The sequence below is a fragment of the Marmota monax genome, unplaced genomic scaffold (genome assembly GCF_021218885.2).
Source record: "Marmota monax isolate L192 unplaced genomic scaffold, Marmota_monax_Labrador192_F-V1.1 WCK01_AAM20220418_F8-fsc00003, whole genome shotgun sequence".
In the NCBI taxonomy this organism is placed as follows: domain Eukaryota; kingdom Metazoa; phylum Chordata; class Mammalia; order Rodentia; family Sciuridae; genus Marmota; species Marmota monax.
Genome location: NW_026694084.1, coordinates 29414452 through 29435187, shown reverse-complemented (window position 1 = coordinate 29435187; position 20736 = coordinate 29414452). Strand labels below are relative to the sequence as shown.

The window sequence follows — 20736 nt, the reverse complement described above, 5'->3', positions numbered from 1 at the left end:
TTAATGTGTGTCTCTGCAGACACATAACTTTTAAAAGCATTTAAACATGTCATTTATCATTTCTCCATGTGCTTTCTATGTTGTGGTTCAAGGTTAACAAATATTTACTATTTTTGATTTCTTGTCCCCTCCTCCCCTACCTCCTCCTTTCTGTCCACTAAAAGAATAGAAAAAGAACAAATGTTTACTGATTTCACCAAAGATTACTGTTTTATTTTCCTTGTTCTTTTGGATGACTTTCAAGAGGTAGTAAAAAAGATCAGTGGTTTCCAGGGTTAAGAAGGGTGTGTGGGAGGGATGAATAGGCAGAGCACAGAGGGTTTTTAGACAGTGAAACTACTCCAGATGAAATTATGATGTATCTATGTTGTTTGTCCAAACCCACAGAATGTATATCACCAAGAGCGAACAATAATGTCAATTGTGGGCTTATGGGCCATGATGATGTTTTGATGTGGGCTCATTAATTCTAACAAATGTACCACTGTATTGTGGATTTTTAGAGTGTGGTTGGCTGTGTTTACACGGGGGCATGAGATGTTACCTAGAATGTCTACCTTCTGCTCAGTTTGGCTATGAACATACAACTGTTCTAAAAATGATTTAATATTTATAATTATTTTAAAATACAAGGACAGTATTATTTGTCATCAAATTATATCGTAAACCATCCCAAACCTCACTGGCAAATTGCAGCAAGCACTCAGATCCACAATCATTGGTCTTGGATCATTTGGAATTTGGCTGCCACAGGTTGCGTTTTCCTTCTGGGCACCCAGGCTGAAGAGGTAGCAACTCCTCAGTGCATGTTTACTTATCATGCCATCCAGATGACAAAAAGGTACATTGCCTATGGTCATCTCCTCACATTGGCCTAAAGCATGTCTTGAAGCCATGGACAGATTCAGAGTGGAGTTCGTCCTTTTTATAAGAAACCATGGCAAGAGTACAGATACCTAATTCTGTTAAAGGATGCTGAAGAATTAGGAGCAGTAATCCAGTGTCTCAGGGGCTGAAAATGAAAGTTAATAAAATGAAAGTTAACTGCCTTATGAACACCTCTCAGTTATGCAAATAAATTTTTTAAAAAGTTAAGCTTTTACTTAGACTGATACAGAAAAACTATTGAAAAATCAATTGATAAACCTGAAAAAATATCCTTTCTAAAGGCAGATCTAGTTGAAATGATTTAAATTTGGATTCTGTGAAGAATATGAGTGTACATATACAAAAATTTCGAAAATACATTGCAAATAAATTTGTTACGGGGTTTTGGTTTTTAAAAATTTAAATGTTTATGATATGAAAAAGTCACTAAATGCTACCTTTAAAGTAAATATACACTATTTTTTTTTAAGCTCACTGAAAACTGAGGCTAATTTGGAAGTCTTGAAGTCAATACCTAGTGAAAAATTAATGATTGAAACTGGTAAGTTGATATTTTCATATTAAACCATACTTACTACCCTCCAGAAAATAGCTAGAGAAGGAAATGTGACTTCAACATCACTGCTAAATATCCTAAAATAGCATGCTGAGCTTCAACAGTTATACCTCCCCAAAGATTTTATTTTAATTGGTGAAGAATTATGCAAGTGGTTTTTATTTTCAATTTTAGAAATTTGGCTAAGCCTGAAAACTTCAGAAACACAAATAAGTGGGGGGTATGTGTGTGTCAGGATCCATGATAACTAAAGAGGTTGTAATTATATGAATATTTAATTAAATAAGGAATCTAACTCAGGACTTCATCCAGAGCTTCAAGATAAATAAAAAAATTGGGACTGGGGTTGTAGCTCAATGGTTGAGCATTTGCCTTACATGTGTGAGGCACTGGGTTTGATCCTCAGCACCATATGAAAAAAATATATATATTTTTTAGAGTAAAATAAAGATATTATGTTCATCTACAACTAAATATATAAGTAATTACCTAAGTAATTCTTTTAAAAACATTAACAAATGTCTTATTTATAATGTCTACTTCTGCCACATTTTTAAAGTAAACTGAGAAAACTTGTATAAGATTTTAGAATCTATTTAAAATAAAAGAGATAAAAGCTAAAATTTATCTAAATGTTGTGGCTCAAGGCTTTTATACCTTGCCTTTAAAGTTCAGATTGAGCCACTCTGGAGAAATTACTTTTATTTCCTTGGGAAGTCATGAAATGAGAAGATTCCATTAAAAGTACAATGTTTGTAAAATATGTAACCTATTATAATGATCAAAGTAGTATTCAAGGCCAGTTTCACATTCAGAAGTGGCACTATAGAAATTTATCTCAAATGTTTTCCTGTTAGAATTGTATTTCTTTTAGGTTTAGATCTTTTGTTAAAGCATGTATAATTTTACAATATTTGTTAGGTTAAGGTCTTTTGTTAAATATAACATAAAAGTGAGTCTTAATGTTTAAGATGCAATTTGGGATTTTATCGCGTGCTTTTCTTAGAACTGTTTTCAGATGCATTAATTTCACTGCTTTGAAGCTAAGTAATGGCTTGTTACTTAAAAGGTTTTGTATTTGTTTAATAATGTTCATAAGAAAACAATTTTTAAAAAGTAAACCGTTTAACAGACACTTCTTTACCTAACTCTAGATGCACCTTGGTGTGGAGTCAAAAATACACATGCTGGATCAAAATATGTAAAAACTTCATTTCCTACAAAAAAGAAATGGGAAAATGGGCATTGTTTAAAAGATAGAAATGAACCCTGTCATATAATGTAAGTGTTTTGCTGTTATGGTCTTTAAAAATTATTGACAATAACCACCAAATGCCACTTACAAAATGAACTCAAGGAACAAAATTCAAGGTTTCATAAAATCCAAGTCAAGTTCGGGTCAGTCTTTAACAAATGTACACCACAATGGTACATGTTAGAAATAATGAATCTGCAGTGACACATCTTCATGACCCAAAGTTAAAGTTCAGGTCAAAGGTCATTTTAATAGTGATTTGGAGGAATCTGAATTTGTACCTATTGCTGTTATCTCAGCTCCTATATTCACTTTCTCTCAATTCAGTGACTTTTAATTTAGCAATGAAAAAATCTAATTGGTCACCTATCATTTTGTAGGATCTTAAAACTATTCATATCACCTTACCTTGTTGAAGTTTATTCTTATGTAACTTCATTGCTGCTGTTTGTAATCAGTTAGCCTTAGCAGACCTTTTTTAAATGATACTTGCATTTTAAATGATTTGACCACCTTAGGAAATCACACATTTCTTTAAGCCTTAGAACAAAATGATAAATGAAAGAATTTCCTTTTCCCAATCAAAAAAATTTAACAAGGGGGGCAGAACTTCACAGTATATTTCCTAAAATGTAGTAACTTGAGTCATTTTATTATAATTTTAGCACATGAAAATACTCACTCGTGTCAAAAGCTACAGTGAATCTTATAACAAACTAGGAAAGCTAGTTTTACCATGTTAATGGGCACATATCGAATTTAACTGGGACCAGAGACATAGCAACTGTCTGCCTTGAAAGGAACTAGGAGTGCTTTAAGGTGACATTTCAGTTGTTTACTTAGCATAACTGGGAGTTAGGCCAGTCAAAGACAAACACCTTGAGCAAAGGCAGACACAGAAAAGACTTGGCTGATCTACAGCAAGGAGCCTAGTGTGGGAATAAGTAAGATGCATGGATTAGGTAGAAGGCAGCAGAATGAGGCTGGATTGTCCAGGTCTTTATGACAACCTTAGTTTTGACTTTATCAGGACCCAAAGGATTTCAAACAGGAGAATGGCATGATTTTAAGGTATCATTAGTAATCAGTGTGGGGAAGGACAGGAAAGGAGATAGGTAGTAAGGATTGTACAGATCTTGCATAACTGAAAACCTATGCCTGGTGTGCTATATAAACAAAACCATTTAATTCTCAAGGATAATATACATTTTTAATTATTTTTTAAAGAATATCTTCAGGGCTGGGGCTGTAGCTCAGTGGCAGAGCACTTGCTTAGCATGTGTGAAGCAATGGGTTCAATCCTCAGCACCACATAAAAATAAACAAATAAAATAAAGGCATTCTGTCCATCTACAACTACAAAAAATTAAAAAAAAATAACTTCAGCTTTAGGCCATTGAAACCACATAAAAATAGACTAGATGGCAAGAGATGTTTGAAGATTGCCATACACTTTGTATTACCAATTCCTTTGGGTGTTCACAGTTAAGATACCCATAAAGGGAACAGAAAACTTATTACAAAGAGTATCTAAATGTTTAATTTACACTAGAACCTTCTAATTCATGTATCTTACCTATATGTAATAGTTAGGAAACACTGACAATTATCATTTTAGGTAAAGAAAGTTGATAGACCGACCCATGGGCTATTCTCTGTCTTACAGGACAGAAAGTATAGGAACATAAAGCCCTCACCCTCAACCACACTTTATTCTTCCTTTGCTGTCATTCTTAGTGGTTATGTAGCCATTTCTCGGTATCTTTAAAGGACTAGTTCTTCAAATAGTGGGTTAGTAAGTCTGTATAAAGAAAATTTGGGGTGCCGTCCTCCCAATTATCATTATATACAAATAAATGTAAATAAAACTGAACCCAAAGTAGAAAAGTACTTACCCTCATTACATGCAATATACATATCCTCCTAATTTTTAAAATGTTCATCATGACTCACTGAAGTGTTATGACCTACAGTTTTAAAGGATGCTTCCTTTCTGCTGGGTTAACACCATGATTGTGGTACACATGGTATAGAAGGCCAATTTTAAACTTACTTGATGCTGTTCTTGGTTCTATTTCTACCCAAGTCAGCTTCAGCACTTTGTCTCTAATTGCTGCTACAAAGTTTTTTCTATTGATATTGTTAAAAACAACTGTTAAGCTTATTGTTAAAGGTAGTACAAGGTCTTCCTTTATGTGAAAAAAATATTATATACCTTTAGAACAGAATACATGCTTGGAAATTTAACCATCCTTTTTTGTTTTGTTTTAGTCAAATACTGGAGATAATGTCAGCAGTAAGAGATGAAGATCCACTTGAATTAGCCAATACACTCTATAACAACACCATTAAATTATTTTTTTCCTGATACTGGTATATCTTCCATTTTCCATCATGTATGTAACAATTTCATGATAAAACTGACTAAGTTTTAATAAAGAAAATTCTCTGGATGTCATCTAAATAGGTATCATCTTCAATTTTATCTATAAAATCAGATCAAGATTTTTTAATATCATTTAATGCTCTTGTTTAAAATGATTAGATCACACCTATTTTCATTGTGTAATTTAATCAAGTATGAAAATACAATTTTATAATACTTCAAACAGAATGACTGATTTTACCTAAAAATTAAATAGTACAGTCTGGTCTATATCAAAGCTTAGTTGATATAAGCCTATTGCTCAACTTTCACAGCCTCTGGCTCATGACTTTTGAACCCAGCTCAACTACATTGCTACTCCAAGTTCAAAAAAGTTCTCAGTTGCATCTAGCTAGCTCATTTTTCTCTTAGTTCTAAAACATTCTATAGCCTTTCTCCTCTGATCCAAACTGTCTTTCCTTGACTTTAATGTGATTTCCCGATTTGCAATTTCATTCTCCCACCCATTTTAAAGAAAAACTAGGGTCCAGAGTTAGATACATTATATAATTTCATTGAGGAATTTTTGGCACAGTTGATGCACTGTATGATTATTTTATCAATTAAAAAGCTATTTGTTCAAATTTTGTCATAAAAACGTGAAAACATTTTATTCTATGTACAATAATGTACACAAATTTAAATAGGTCACCAAAGAGACCAGAAGTAATTAAAGAGGTATATTTACAGTAGCACATCACAGTAAACGGAAAACCATTCACAGATTCAACATTGATACTGTTTTTGTGCTTGGTTACACACTGAAGTGAAGCATATTACTCCATTTTGGATGAACTGAATTTTAAACAAATACCTCAATGATTAGTAAATGCTATTTTAATCAGTGTCATCATTAATAAATTCTTCAGCTGCTGCGCCTGTGTGCTGAATCTCTCCATTTCTTTCTCTTTGAACATCATCATCACAATCTGTACTGTCGTCTTCGTTCAATTCCCTGTCAGATTCAGCAGCATCTTCCCTTATAGCTTCCTCTGGATTTTCATTTTCATTGGGTGCAATAAAGCCATTGTTGTTAGAGATATTTGCATTATCCTTGCTATCATCTTCGATGTACACTTTTTGATGGCACATTGGACAAGTATCTTGAATGTACAGCCATTTTCGAAGGCAAAGTGCATGGAAATAATGATTACATGGCGTAATACGAGCAGATGTTGTAAACTCATGATAGCAAATTGCACATACATCATCTATTTCTTGCAAGCGGCTTCCTTTTATTTCAGGAAGTGAATTAATTTTCTTCACAGCAGTTCTACGATTCATAAATGTCTTCCAGCCATTCTTTGCTTGTAAGTAGATGTTAAAATAGGCATGTAGGCACATCATACAAGCCCGAATTTTACTTCCTGACTCAAACATCATAGTATAAGCCCCATTTCCAAACATTACTACTCCAAATATAAATTCAATAATATTGCCTGTTGAACGAACGTAGTAGACGTAATCATCAAGCTTTTCCCAGAGGACATTATAATAGCCATCAATCATGAACAGTGTATAGACAGTGAGAGAAACAATTACTTTTAAGCAGAGTTCCACACAAAAGGCTGTAACTGCAAACAACCATGTATTTAGTGCATAATGATGCCAAAGAACATAACTAAGTAAAACAGGAAGAATAAACAGGCAAGCAGAGACAAACAGAACAGGAAAATGTCTACGAAAAGATGATACATGGGAGGCACTGAGAGACATTAATACAGGGTCTGTCATTCCATGGATGAAATGCAGGACTGCAGTTAATAAAAGGCACATGTTTCTACTTAAGCGAATAAGTCTCTCTTCTGGTCTTAGCCCACTTAAACCAGTCTGAAGAGCCAAAATAAAAAATAAAACAGGTGCTACAAAGCCAAGCCGCCTGTCATCTTCTTCAGTTGATCCAATAAAGGCCAATATTCCAAGTCCCAAATAATGGGCTACTGAGGAAATTACAGCACTCATGCCCAGGACAGTTAGTGTAGAATCACATCCACTAATTATAAGATTGCAAATGAGGTCCCAGAAATCATCCCAAGAAATGAAAAAGGACTCAGTTTCATTTGCCATCCTTAAAATGTACATTAACACTGTAGCCTGAGCTGTAATCCTTGTTAGCCAGAAGACTCGAAGTATATCTGGGAAACGAATCCTCTTCCATGTGTCCTCCATCAATAACTGTAATCCATAAATTCGATACATGTGCCTCACTAAAAGATAAACATATCGTGTGGAATAATAAAACCACTTAAGTTTCACTGCTAAGACAAGCACTGTATTTAATATGAGAATCAATGAAGAGGTAAAAACTAAAGTCTCTCTGATATGTAAGGGTAGCTCTGTGATTAAGCCTATTACGGGAACCAAGAGATCCAAAATAATTAATTGTGAATAGATGGAATGAATCTGGAGTAGTGTGATGTATCCAATTCCAAATGTTAGCTGTAAAACAATGAGTGCCATCCATAATGAGGGCCCTTTTCGAGGAAGCAGCTCAATTCCAAAAGCTGATGTGTTGTAGGCACCATAGAAGTCAATGTGCAAAGAAGCATAGTAATTCACCAACACTGAAGTTGCAGCTAGTAGAAAGGCTGAGCTGTACATGTAAAACTTGAAAAGTGATCGCTGTGACAAAATAAGAACAATACTGGATACAAATATACCTAAAAAAGAAAAAGGAAAGGTCATTTGAATGAAATGTGTTTTATACTAATAATTATTACTTAATTATGAATATTTCCAAAGTTATGAACATTAAGCCTTAAGACAACTTAGGCTTAAGGGCCAATAAGGTTTTGTAAAGTCAAGGTTAAAAAGCAAACCTAACAATAATTTAAAAAATCTCACCCCTTTTTTTCTAATTTCCAAAGTAAATTCCATCATACTATATGTCAGGCATGAAATTCCTAAATTATCTTCAGGACACATTTGTAAGGATATGTATCTTTTAATAAGTTAAAAAAAACTCAGAAGAATATGTCCTTTGTAATTTCATAATCATTGAAAATTTAACTCCATCTAAAACTGTTAATTAAAAATATCCAAAATGGAAAACACTTGGTCCATTAAATCTTATAATTCTTTCATTTAAAAAAATCTTCAAGAAATCAAGTTTAAGTTTTAATTTCCTCCTTTTCTTCCAGTTGTGAATCCTTACCAGCTCTTATATTTTTCCTGATCCTTAAATTTGAGCATTATCCAAGGGTCCAAATTCACTTTTTTTTTTTTTAACATATTTTCCTTCAGATTTCAAAAGTGCAAAGTTCCCTTTTCTCTATGCATTACTGAATTAATTTCTTCAAATAGCCAACCCTTTTTATTTTTCAAATTATACAAGTAACTTTCAGGAAATCAAAACACGTTAAAAAATAATAATAGTAACGTTCCTCTCCTCCACTCCACATATGACTATCATATAAACATCCTGATGACATACAGTGGCCCCATCTTTCTTTGTGCGCTGGCAAAAAATACTTTTTAAAATGAGATTATAGGGCTGAGATTGTGGCTCAGCGGTAGAGCGTTCGCCTAGCACGGGCGGGATCCGGGTTCAATCCTCAGCACCACATAAAAATAAATGCATTGTGTTGTATCCATCTACACCTAAAAAATAAATATTTAAAAAAATGAGATTATAATAAGACACATTTTACAAGGTTTTAATTTTGGGAATGACATCCAAATATTCACCTAGTTCAACTCTCTTATGGTTTGGATTTTAAATGTCCCCCAAAAGGTCATGTGTCTAAGGCTTGGTCCCCAGTGTATCAGTGTTCAGAGATAGGACCTTTGGGTCCTATCAGATCCTATGAGAACAGGAGGGCTCTGACTCCATGAATGGATTAATCCATCTATGGACACTTCATTTAATGCGCTCCTGGGAGGTGTTGGAAACTTTTGGAAGTAGGACCTGGTTGGAGGAAGTAGGTCATTGGGGGCATGCCCTTTCAAGGGGATATTTTGTCCCTGGTCACCCTTTCTCATCTCCGTCTTCTTCCACATGATGAGCAGCTCTGCATTATCACAAACTTGATTTTTCAAGCAGCCTGTATTTTGTGAATGCCTTTAAAAAACATAATCCAGGTGGCAGAACCATTTACTTCTCCAGTGAGTAGTAATGAACTTATTTTGTAACACAGATTGAGGGATCCATTGATGCACAAGATGGAATCCTTGCCAGCTATCAGGGACTTATTGTATAATAAGGTAGATGATACAGATAAGTACAAACTGCAATTTCAGGTGGTGCATGACTATTAAGTGATTCACTTAAATTCTGTACGTATGCTGAAGGAAAAGTCACTGTCAAAGAAAGTGGGTTCCTAGAATGGATAATCTGACTAGTCAGTTTAGGGAAGGTTGGTGGGACAGAGAGAGAATTGTAAACATGGATGTAATTATGGTAGAGTAAGGAATGTGTGTGGGAAACAAGTGTGACACATTTGTGTATATGTGCATGTGTGCGTATATTGAGAGCAATACCCCTCTAAAGCAAATAGCAAGTTGGATCCTTGAATGCCAAGACAAGGAGTGTAGGTTTTGATTGACTGTAATTTCAGAGCCACTGAAGAATGTATTTTGAGTAAAGAAATTAATAAAGGCAATTTGGCGGCAACTTTGGATGGATTTGTATAAGATGAGTTTTTAGATACAGACTGATTGGTATCATTAAGAGAGGAAAAGACTATTGAGAGCCACAGCCGAAGGGGCCCCAGTAAACTTCCAGCTGCCAGCTGATGATTGGCTCACCGAGGCCCCGGCAAACTGATTGGTATCATTAAGAGAGGAAAAGAGTGGCTGGGGATGTGGCTCAAGCGGTAGCGCGCTCGCCTAGCATGAGTGCGGCCCGGGTTCGATCCTCAACACCACATACAAACAAAGATGTTGTGTCTGCCAAAAAGTAAATATTAAAAAAAAAAAAAAGAGGAAAAGATGTTGGTAGAATTTAGGAACTAATTGGCAAAACTTGAGGATGTGGGGCCTGTAGAATAATAATAGTACCTTCAATTGAAATTGGAAATCACAAGGAAAAACTCATTCTGGTTTAAGGTGAGTTAGGCTTTAGAAGTTTTGAGTTTTGCACTTGTAATGTAGGAATATGTTAGTTAACGTTTTGCCTATGACAAAATACCTGAGAAAATGAACTTAGAGGAAAAGTTTATTTTGGCTCATAATTTCATAATGTTCAAAGTTAAGAAACCATACCTTGAGATACAGAAAAAATTACAAACTCCAATTAAACACCTGCCTGGCCATTGTACTTCATGTTATCAAGAAAGAGGCTGCATGTTACAGTAGAAGCATTTCACAACATGTTACATGTAAAAGCCAGGGCATGTTCCAGTTGCTTTAAGTGATGACTTTGCCCATAGACTTAAAATTTATCCTGTGTCTGTGTTATAGGTCACTTGTGAAAAAAGCAAAAGGACACAAATGACTGGAACATACATAAACCTCTGAATAATAATGACCTGCTTCTCGATCCCAATAGGCCTCTAGTACGGTCCCAAAGAGCAGAGATCTGGGCACTTTCAGTAGAAATGGATTGCTTTTTCTTTTAAGAATTAGAAACTTTTTTTCATGCAAGGTAACAAGGAAATGGAATGAACTGAGCCTACTATATATGTGATCTTACTTTCTCTATGTGGAAAAATAAAATTCAGTACTGTTCCTGAGACAAAGATGAACTAATCTTCTAAGCTGAGTCAAAATAAAAATAAAAGTTCTATTTTATGCCACTTAAAAAGGGAGAAAGTCAACAGGGACTATAAATGATTTTGTCAACGTGCTATTCCAGTTGGTAAATTAATCATCTCCAGTGACTATTCATGAGCTTTGTTGTAATTTTATAACCAATCCTTTTTATTCTCTTGTTTTTTCTCTGAAGGTGATTTTTACACACAAATAAAGGAATGATTTGGGTGTTAGACACTTGTGGATAAATAGTACCATTCTGCTTTATGCAAATATACCAAAGCAAAAAAAAAAAAAAAAGGATAGGATAGGATTAAATAACGTAGTGAGACTACAGCCTCAACATTTGGATATGACCTAGGAAGTAACAATCTGGAACTACTCTTTCCTGACTAAATCACACTCCCAAGGTATAATAAAGAGTAAACATTTCAAGATTAGCATACTTGTTTTAATTCCTACCCAAAGTTGGTTGGTAGATGAGGTTTTTTAATTTGTCTTTTTAATACTCATGCTTCTATATTTGAGATGTTGGAAGAATCAGCTCTCATTTTACAGAAAACAACATCTACTTTCCAAGTAATAAGTCTTCAAAGTAACAATCTCTCTGGTGATCTTTAGGGAGTACTGTTAATAATATCAAAGTTTCCTGGCATTTTCACAACTTTAGACGTGAAACTCTTGGTATTTATCCTGTACGTCTATGAAAATAAAGTCCAGGGATAGCTTTTTAGTAAGACTTATAAATGACCAGCTTTATAAAGAAAAACCACCTTGGGACACAGAGAAACCATAACTCAGGGATTTCAGTCCAATTCTCCAGTGACCATAGTTTCATTGAGGTTGCTATGGATGAACTCAATTCATGAAAGAGTTCAGGACCTTTTCAATCTGGATTCTGGATTACCAAAACCTAACAAAAATAAGAAAATGAGGAAAAAACGAGCAGAGAAAAAACCCACCCTGCATTCACACAACAGTTAACTCTTTTGTGTGTGTTAAATCTGTTCACTCTCAACCTCTTCAAACTTATGGTTAAAAATTAGGAGCCAGATGCGGTGGCACACACCTATAATCCCAGTGGCTCAGGAGGCTGAGACAGGAGAATCACAAATTCAAAGCCAGCCTCAGCAACTGCAAGGCACTAAGCAACTCAGTGAGACCCTGTCTCTAAATAAAATACAAAATAGGGCTGGGGATGTGGCTCAGTGGTTGAGTACCCCGAGTTCAATCCTGGTACCAAAATAATAAATAAATAAAAATTAAAAGGAAATAAGATATGATATGTACAGTTCTTCAGATCCCTTAAATAACTTTAAAACAATCTAAAGCAAGCTGTGGAAAACACTTCAAGATCTGATAGAGAGAAGCACAGCAATAAATGTGAATAGTACTTTCATCCAACACAGCCCTAAACAATGAAATTTAGGACAAAGTAAATAAAGCATCTTGAGAGGTTGTTAATCTGTTAGTATATTTGATAAAGAAAAAACTATATCATAAAGACAAATTTGCTATCAAGCTCCCATTTTAGTTTTTAAACCCTGATATTCTGAGTCTTTTATTCATGACAGTTTTTTTTGTGTGTGTGTGTGTGTGTTCAGCATGTTGGTGCACACCTGTAATCCCAGCAACTCAAAACGCAGAGGCAGGAGGATCACAAGTTTGAGGCCAGCCTCAGCAATTTAAGACTCAAAAGATAGAAAAAGCTGTAGATATAGCTTAGTGGTAAAGCACCCCTGGTTAAATCTCCATTACCAATAAATAAATAAGTAAATGAAATTTTGCCTTTGAACTAAAACTGTAACAAGTGTGTTTTTATTATAAGTACTTAAACATAGATTTAGGGAAAAAAAAGAAAAAGAAAAAGCCAAACCCTATTGTGGCATTAAATGAAGAGTTAACCAAGTTTTTCTAGTCTCTTACTTATCTATAGTACCGTGAAATATATATTTATATTTGATCTTCATCCAGATTCCTAACACATTGCTCCTAAAATCTTTTGAATCCAGAGTGACAAGACTGTTTTGTATACTAAGGAGATGGCTGAGGGGCTCCTGGATAGGCTCAGATGGGGACTGGTTGACAATCAAACGATTAAAAGCCTGTAATATTTGGTGCCATTCTCACCCCCCAATCCTGAGGAGGTGAGAAGGGTTGAAGGTTGAGTTGCTAATCAGTGGTCAATGATTTAATCAATCATTGACCATCATAATCATAATGGAACTACCACAAAACCCCAAAAGGACTGGGTCCTGCGGCCTTCCAGAGAGCTGGTCACATGGAGGTTCCTGGAGAGTGGTGGGCCCCGAGAGGGCATGGAAGCGCCACACTCCTCCCCTTGTCCTCCCTGGCCTATGCATCTTTTTTATCTATTTGTCCAGTTTTTATAATACATAGTAAATGTATGTAAAGCATTCCCCTGAGTTGTGAACTCCTTTAGCATACTAAGTGAACCAGGAGAAGGTCATGGAAACCCTGATTTATAGATCACAGGTCAGAAACACATGCCACAACCTGTGTTTGTGAATGGTACCTGAAGTTAAGAGGCAATCTTGTGAAACTGAACCCACAACCAGTGGGTTCTGATGGTACATGTCAGCATTGAATTTAAGGACACCCAGTGGTCATCCCTGAAGAATGTGTTGCAGAATTGGTTGATAGTAAGGAGAAATCCACATACACATTTTGGTGACCAGAAGTGGAAGCTTTCTGGGTTGGTGAGAATAGGATAAACACTGGGGTTTTTTTTCTGTATTATGCTATTTTACTAAGTTTCTTGTACATCTTGACAAACTATTAAGCACACATGCATATATACACAGCTTCTTTTTTTGCTTTTTTTTGGGATGCTGTCTTTTGATTAACAGGTTTCTAATCTTAACCTCATTTATCAATCTATTTTCTACATTTGCTTTTATGTATTTTTAAAGTATTTCCCCCTTATGCTAAGGTTGAAAAAAATCCACATTTCTTCTAAAAACTTAAGGTCCGCATTTTACATTTAGGTATTAGGTTCACCAAGAACTGACTTTATAGACATGAAGTAAGGTCCAGTATAATTTTTTCCATATGAATAAGTAAATGACCACTAATTAGACCATATTTAACTCAATGTGATTCAATTCTACCTTGAAACACATCAAGTTTCTATATATAGACTGATGGTCTATTTATGGACTGTATATTCTGTACTATGGTTTATTTGTCTATCCCAGCGATTTTCAACAAGGGCTGAAGTTGCCCCTCAGAGAACTTACAGCAAAATCTAGACACAGTTTTGGCTGTGTGTGTGCATGTTGGGGGTGTGCTACTGGCATACAGTGGGAAGAAAAATCCTACAATATACAGAACAGCACCCTCCCAACACAGAATTACCCTGTCCGAAATGTATACAGTGCCACTGTTGAGAAACACCTGTGGCACCAAAATTAACTATCTCATTCAGTACCACAAAAAACGATCTCATTCTTTTCAAGAACTCTATCATATGGCAAGGCCTAATACAAAGAACAGATTTCCATCTAATACACATTAAAGTTTGGGCTTCTTATTGTTATTATTTCCAGTAGTGCTCAAATGAGTATCCTTGCTCACAGCCTTTGTACAGCAATAATCTCTAGGTCAAATCCACAGAACTAGAACCATGAGTTCAAAGGTATAGAGAAAATGTCAAGTTGACAGTGCCAAATGGTTTTATACAGAAGTTAGGACCTACCAAAACCATATAAATTTTCCTTTTTCAAATAATAACTTTGCCAAAAGTACTTTTTAATCACAATGTGAACTCTTTACCAATCTAATGAGTGAAATTTTATTATGAATGTATTTCTTAAATGCTAGATGAGGCTAAGTCATGCTTTCTTTTGCTTAATGACCACGTGTATTTTGTTTATTGTGAACTGTAAGGCCCATGTGAGTATAAGGTTTTTAAAATTTTTTTAATTGACAGTAAAACTCTTACTAATTTCCCCTCAGTTTGTCATTTTTAAGATTTTTTTTTTTTTGGGTGGGGGGGGGCAGGGGTAAGCCTTTGCTGAGGATCAAACTCACTCATGTTAGGCAAGCCCTCTACCACACTAAGCTACACCCCCAGCCAAGGATTTTTTATTTTGTTTTGCCATAAATAAGTTTTTCATTTTTATGTACTCTTATTTGTGAGATTTCCCCTGTCATTTTTGAGTTTTCTTTTGTGTTTAGAAAGCCCTTTGCCAACTCAATGAATTACCTACCACCATATGAGTAATACTATTAAAACAAACTTCTATGCTTGCATTTTCTGTCTTGGATATAAGTTTGCTCATTCAGAATTATGCTGCTCTGAACTGAGTTTCATTTAGCATTTAACACTTGTTAAGAAAGAGCCTTGGGCTGAGTTGTGGCTCAGTGGTTGAACGAGTACAAGTCTGAGGCACTAGGTTTGATCCTCAGCACCACTTAATAAAATAAAGGTATTGTGTCCACCTAAACAACAACAAAATACACTAAAATTTTTTTTAAAAGACCTTTAAATTCTTAAACATTCTATATAATGTCCTATGACTTTATATCTGAAGCTCCAAAATGAGATGCTTTACCTTCTGACCTGCTAAAATCTCTAATTAGTTTGATACTCAAAGTACAGTTGCTGTACCCTTTTGCAGGCAGAGAGGAATAAACACTTCAAACACTACAACAACAACAACAACAACAAAAAACTGGTAATGTGTGAAAAGGTGAGATTGATAAGTTCTGACTAGAACTGAGGAAAAAAAATGAAGAAAAATTAATTTCAACTATCATTAGTATCTTTTTTTAAAAAATAAATATTTGCTTTATTTATTTTATATGGTGCTGAGGATTGAATTCAGTGCCTCACATGTGCGAGGCAAGCACTCTATGGCTGAGCTATAACCCCAACCCTACCATTAGTATCTTTTACACACCCGCCTGTCATTTAAAAATATATATATTCACTTTTATTTAGAGTTAATGTTTGGAATCAGTAACTTTCATTCTTACAAACATGAAAAATTAGCACAATTACACCGGCACGATATAAGGAACAATCAAGATGATAGATTTGAAAAATATTTCTCACAAAAACTGACCCAGAGAATATTCTGAGGTCAAAATTTTCAAATAAACATTTTGCTGATGTCTTCAAAAGACCAAAATATATGTAACAATGTATGATCTTAACTGAAACATTAAAATATTTTTTTAAAGTAAAGAAGGTTACTAACAGCTAACACTTACATAGTGTTGTTTTAAAAGGTTACATCCTAACTCATTTACTGTTCTAAGCCCTAAGAGATACCACCATTATCCATCTTTATAAAAAGAATACAACCTAGATACAGAGCGTTTAAGTAACTCACCAAAAAGTTCTTCTGTAAACTTTCAAATACAAAACTTCCATGATTATTAAAAAAAAAAAAAAAAATTAGAAAGCATAAGTAAAACAGATTACTTTGCTTAATGTTCTTAAATTACAAATGATTTAATTAAGGAAAACACTACTTTTTTATTAAAGCTGCATAGGCTGAGGCTCAACAGAGTACTGCACTAAAATACCAGGTCCCTTACGGTTCTCTGACAATCTGTAGTTATGCCATAAGGATGTTCAAGGCAGTGGCTCCACTATTTCTTGAGTGAATATGCAGAATTCTACCAAACACAGTCCTATTTTTGCTACTAATAACAGTGATAGTATACTTTTCTGAAGGAAAATAGGAATGGTTGGAATTAAGTAGCCAGTGGGTTATTAAAAAGCCTTGTGCTAAAAAACACCACATTTACAGGGTTTAGTTTTAAGATAAGTCTGTGGGCATTAGTATACCGTTCTGTATCTGAATTTCAACATACTGAGGAGGAAAGTAAACCATACTTAATGTCAAAGGATCTTTAAGCCCAGGTTCTGGCAAACACATACCAGCTGTGTACCAACAGCAAAACACTTAACCTTTATGACCCTCAGTTTCCTCATTTGTAAAATGAGAATAAAACCACCGACCTCTGAGGGATGTCTGATGGTTAGGTTAAATCATATCAATGAAAATACTATGAAAAAGTAAAGCCCCAGACTATTGTAAAATGTTACTTATTGCTAAAAAAAAAAATTTAATCTTCATCGTCACTCTTTTTTGTAAGCATAAAGCAACAGATGGCTTGTGATTCTTTCAGAATCAGTTGGGTTGGTAAGGATCTCAGTATCAGCCTGCCCTCAGCAACTCTTCAAAAGCACTAGCCGGCTGAAGACTGATCACAAGAATTACCTCATCAATAAAATTTGCCAAGTTTTGATTACTGAAAAAAATTCTTTTACACAAAAAAAATGCTTCTCACTCTGGTGATGTACGTGAAGATGGAGATGGAGAGTGAAACAGAAAATGCTTTTGACACTCCATCCACATGCAGAAGTCCCTGCTGCAAATGTCAGTGCCTTCTCTGTTTCTTCATGCAAAATGTTAGGACTAGTTAGAAGCACACTTCTAACAAGAAATCGTGAGGGGTTTTGGTAATGGCTTCAAGGTCTGACATTCAAAACCCTGTCTCCTTGGCTAGGATGTCATTTACCGCAGACACTTCACCCGCGGATGCAGAAGTGACAACACACAAAAACTGCATTTTAAAAAGGGGGACACTGAGGCCCACATATTGGCACAAGTCCAAGGTCACACAGCGTGACCCGGACAAGCAGAGTCGCTGTGTTTTTCCAAGGCTGCCGCAGAGGACGCGGTAAACGGGCACTCGTGCCCCTGGAGAGCAGCAGGCGGGGAGCCGCGCTCAGGCAGGCTCGCTGCCCCTCTCAGGTGCCACGCTCGAGCGGGCTGCCTCGCCGAGACCGCTCGGCTGTCAACTCCGAGACTAGTGCCACTTCCTGCCCTCGCCGCCCCGCCAAGGGCCCCTCTGGGGCATCAGACCGTGGTTCCCAAAGGCGAGCGCGCCCACCCGCCGCCAGGGCCATGTCTCGGCCGGCGGGCCGCCCCGTCTCCTTACCAAGGAGCCGGAGAAAGATCTGGAGCACGATGCAGAACCGGCTTTGGCTGGAATCGTAGTAGGAGTTGAAGATGGCGTCGATGATGTAAAGGCAGGGCACCCGGAGCGCCACCTCGAGCGCCGCCCAGACCTGCTGATGGGCCATCCGCACCTGCTGCTGCGGGGGCCCCACCGCCGCCATGAGCCGCTGCCACACCGGGGCTGGGCGGGCCGGGCCGGGCGCGCGGGGCAGGGCCCGGGACCGCGGCCGGGGCGGGGGCTGGGCGGGCGACTCCGCCCCCACCCTCCCTCCTCTCCTGTCTCTCGCGGCCCGCCCCGCCGCCCGCTCGCGTCTCCCGAGCTGGAGCAGGCGGCGGAGGCGGCGGCGGCGGCTGAGGCAGCGGCGGCGGCTCCCCGGGAGGTCTCTGGGTGTCGGTGTTTCCGGCTGGCTATGGTCTGGCTCCTCCTCCCTCCACCGCCTCCCCCGCCCACGGAGCCACCATCTTGACCCCGCCTGCCTCTGCCGTTGCTGCTGTTGCGAGGCCCGGAGGCTGCGCCCGCGGTCACGCGAGAACGCGGAGCCCTCGCTGCTCCCTGCGTCATAATCGGGCGCTCCCCACGCCGTCGTCGCGCACGGCTAGGAGCGACTCAAAGGGTTGCCATGGTTTCCGCCCGTCTGCGTGGTCCGAGCGGTCTGGGCGCCACCGTGTGGCACACGCCTTCTCGGAGGCGCCCTGCCTCAGGTTTGTCAGTCACCGCGGCGGCGTCTACCAAGCGAGGGACTCCATGCTTCCGGAGGCCGAAGTTATCAGCCGTTGTATTAGATCTCATTAAGTCTCCCAAAAACATGCTTCTTGCTGCTTGGGAGGAGAAGAGCCAAAGGACCTACCCCACCCCATTTGGAGGCCGGTTCTCCGAGACGCGAGCCGCGGGAAGAGAAGTAACTGCAGCTGCGAGGCCGCCTGGGTCCTGGTGAGGGCATCGCAGCGTGGCTTCTGGGCGGCTGTCGGGAGGCTGTGGCTGGGTGTGGGGTGCGCGGCCAGGAAACACCTCCTCTGTGCCCGTCCCACTCCTCTGGTCCTACCCAGATGGGCGGAACGAGGACATTCGTGACCTCCTTTTACTAACACCTAGGGATGATCCCGCCGGTCATCGGTGACAGTCCTGCTCCCCCACAAGTTGAAGTCTGAACATTAGAGAAGCACGCAGGCAAGCAGATAAAGCAGGGTTTATTTAATAAGGGGTAACGTAGACTTCTCCTGGGAGGAAGAAGGGGGCCATAGCTGGCATCCTGGTTTCCCCAGGAGCGAGGTGTTCTGCCCTTTTTATGTGTCCTAGGCTTCCTTTGTTCGCCTGCCCTCTACCCCTATGTTTCTCCTTCCTGCCTATGTGACTAGGCCCAGGAATGCTCCCTGGGATGGCCAAAAGGTGGGAAAAGGGGGGAAGCTGAAAGGGGCAGGGCAGGATGGAGCCCCTTTAAGTAAAATGGAGCCACATTAAGTAAAAGCCTTATAGCTCCCTCTAGGGTGGGGCAATTCCTGGGACAGGTTACCTTAGCAACAGGTTGGCGTTGGGGTAGGTTCTTGATTAGGGTGGAGGAAGGGCTCTGAAGGAATTAGCATTTCAATCCTTCAGGGGGCAGTCTCACTCAAAATGGGCCTCCTTGATCCACCTGACTCCATTTACCTACCTATACTGACGGCCTGTCTTAATTCCGGCTTCAGGGACACTGTGGCCTAATGATATCCCAGTTACCATGAGGAGTCCTGCTTCCCCAAACGCTGAAGTATAATACCAGAGAAGCACGCAGAGGCAAGTGTAGAGTGGAACGTAAAAGGCTTTATTAAAGGATAGCGGAGAAGACTTCCCCCAAGGAAGAAGGGGATGAAAGGCTGTATCTTGGGATGGGGAGGTCGTATCCCTTTTATATCTAAAGTCTTCTTTTGTCCTCCTACATTCCTGTCCTTTATCTTGCTTATTTCCCTCTATCCTGCATGTGATGGGGGATGCAGGTGGGAAGGCCAAAGATGGAAAACTGGTGGGCCTATTAACATTTCAGGCTCCCAGGTGTAGTTCTGATTTCCCCAGGCTCAGATTGGATGCCATTTTCTTTAATAGACTCAATATCAGACCAATTTGCCTATCTACACTAACTACTTGACTTTAAATCTGGATTCACCAAGAACTCAGACCTCTCAGTCTTTGATTTCTTGTCATCAAAGGTGAACACACCTGGACAATCCTTCCCTTCCTCCTGAGGGCAGATGAATCCTTTCTCCTACTTTCTTGCCTATCCATGTCGTTTGAATCGGTCTGGATGTTATCTTGCTTTTCCTTCACCAGCAAATGAGAGTTAAGCTAGGCCAGTGCCTGTACTATAGACCCAGCTGTCTTAGACTAAGTAAGATAAAATAGGAAGCAAGAAGCCTGGCTGCCTTGGGCTTCTAGCTCAAAGCGCATTGTACAATCTAGTTTGTATCAGGGATAAATGGGGGTGGTTATCCTCTTCTGAGATTATTCATAAAATTGTCAAATTCTTACAAAGCCCTTTTTCTCTGAGTGGAGCTATATGTAGTAGGAAGACTGGATCCTCATTCAAAGTCTTTACTGCAGTTTCACGTTTTTAATATTCGGTTTTCCCCTGCCAATAATGATTGCCATACTAGGCACTGTGCTAAGGCTATACTTTTACTTCAATCTTTGCATTGACCTTATTTTGGTAGGTAGTATTATCCCTGTTTTACAGAGGAGGTAATTGAGGTTTAGATAAATTGCAAGATCACAATGGTAGTAGGTAAGTATTGGGCAGCTAGTATGGCCAAAGCCAGAATCAGGATTTGACCCCAAGACTACCTGAAGCTCAAAACTTTGGCATCATTTTTTCTTTTCATCAATAGTCAAATCTTCAACCAGACTGGATCTCTTCTTCTGTCTTCACAGTCTCTTAAAAGCACCAGTCCC

General features: G+C 38.3%; 2 protein-coding genes across 8 annotated transcripts in view; one reads left to right on the top strand and one right to left on the bottom strand.

Annotated features, from left to right (window-relative positions):
- The window catches only part of Tatdn1 (TatD DNase domain containing 1), a 33892-nt gene extending 28729 nt beyond the window's left edge, over positions 1-5163 (top strand). For 6 of the 7 annotated variants that reach the window (XM_046464968.2, XM_046464965.2, XM_046464967.2 and 3 more), the window contains 3 exons: positions 1359-1429; positions 2599-2725; positions 4971-5163. In XM_046464968.2, coding sequence (XP_046320924.1) covers positions 1359-1429; positions 2599-2725; positions 4971-5067 — 295 coding nt within the window. In that variant the 3' untranslated portion in view covers positions 5068-5163. Of the gene's footprint in view, positions 1-1358; positions 1430-2598; positions 2726-4970 lie in introns of those variants that run through there. The other variant, XR_006856256.2, reaches the window with a different exon arrangement.
- Positions 5164-5612: 449 nt separating this feature from the next.
- On the bottom strand, positions 5613-18029 carry Rnf139 (ring finger protein 139). The gene is made up of 2 exons (XM_046464963.2): positions 17797-18029; positions 5613-7784 (listed from the first exon to the last, which is right to left on the bottom strand). The coding sequence occupies exons 1-2, from the start codon at positions 17975-17977 to the stop codon at positions 5962-5964; spliced, it is 2004 nt and encodes a 667-aa protein (XP_046320919.1). The 5' UTR covers positions 17978-18029; the 3' UTR covers positions 5613-5961.
- Positions 18030-20736: the final 2707 nt, after the last annotated feature.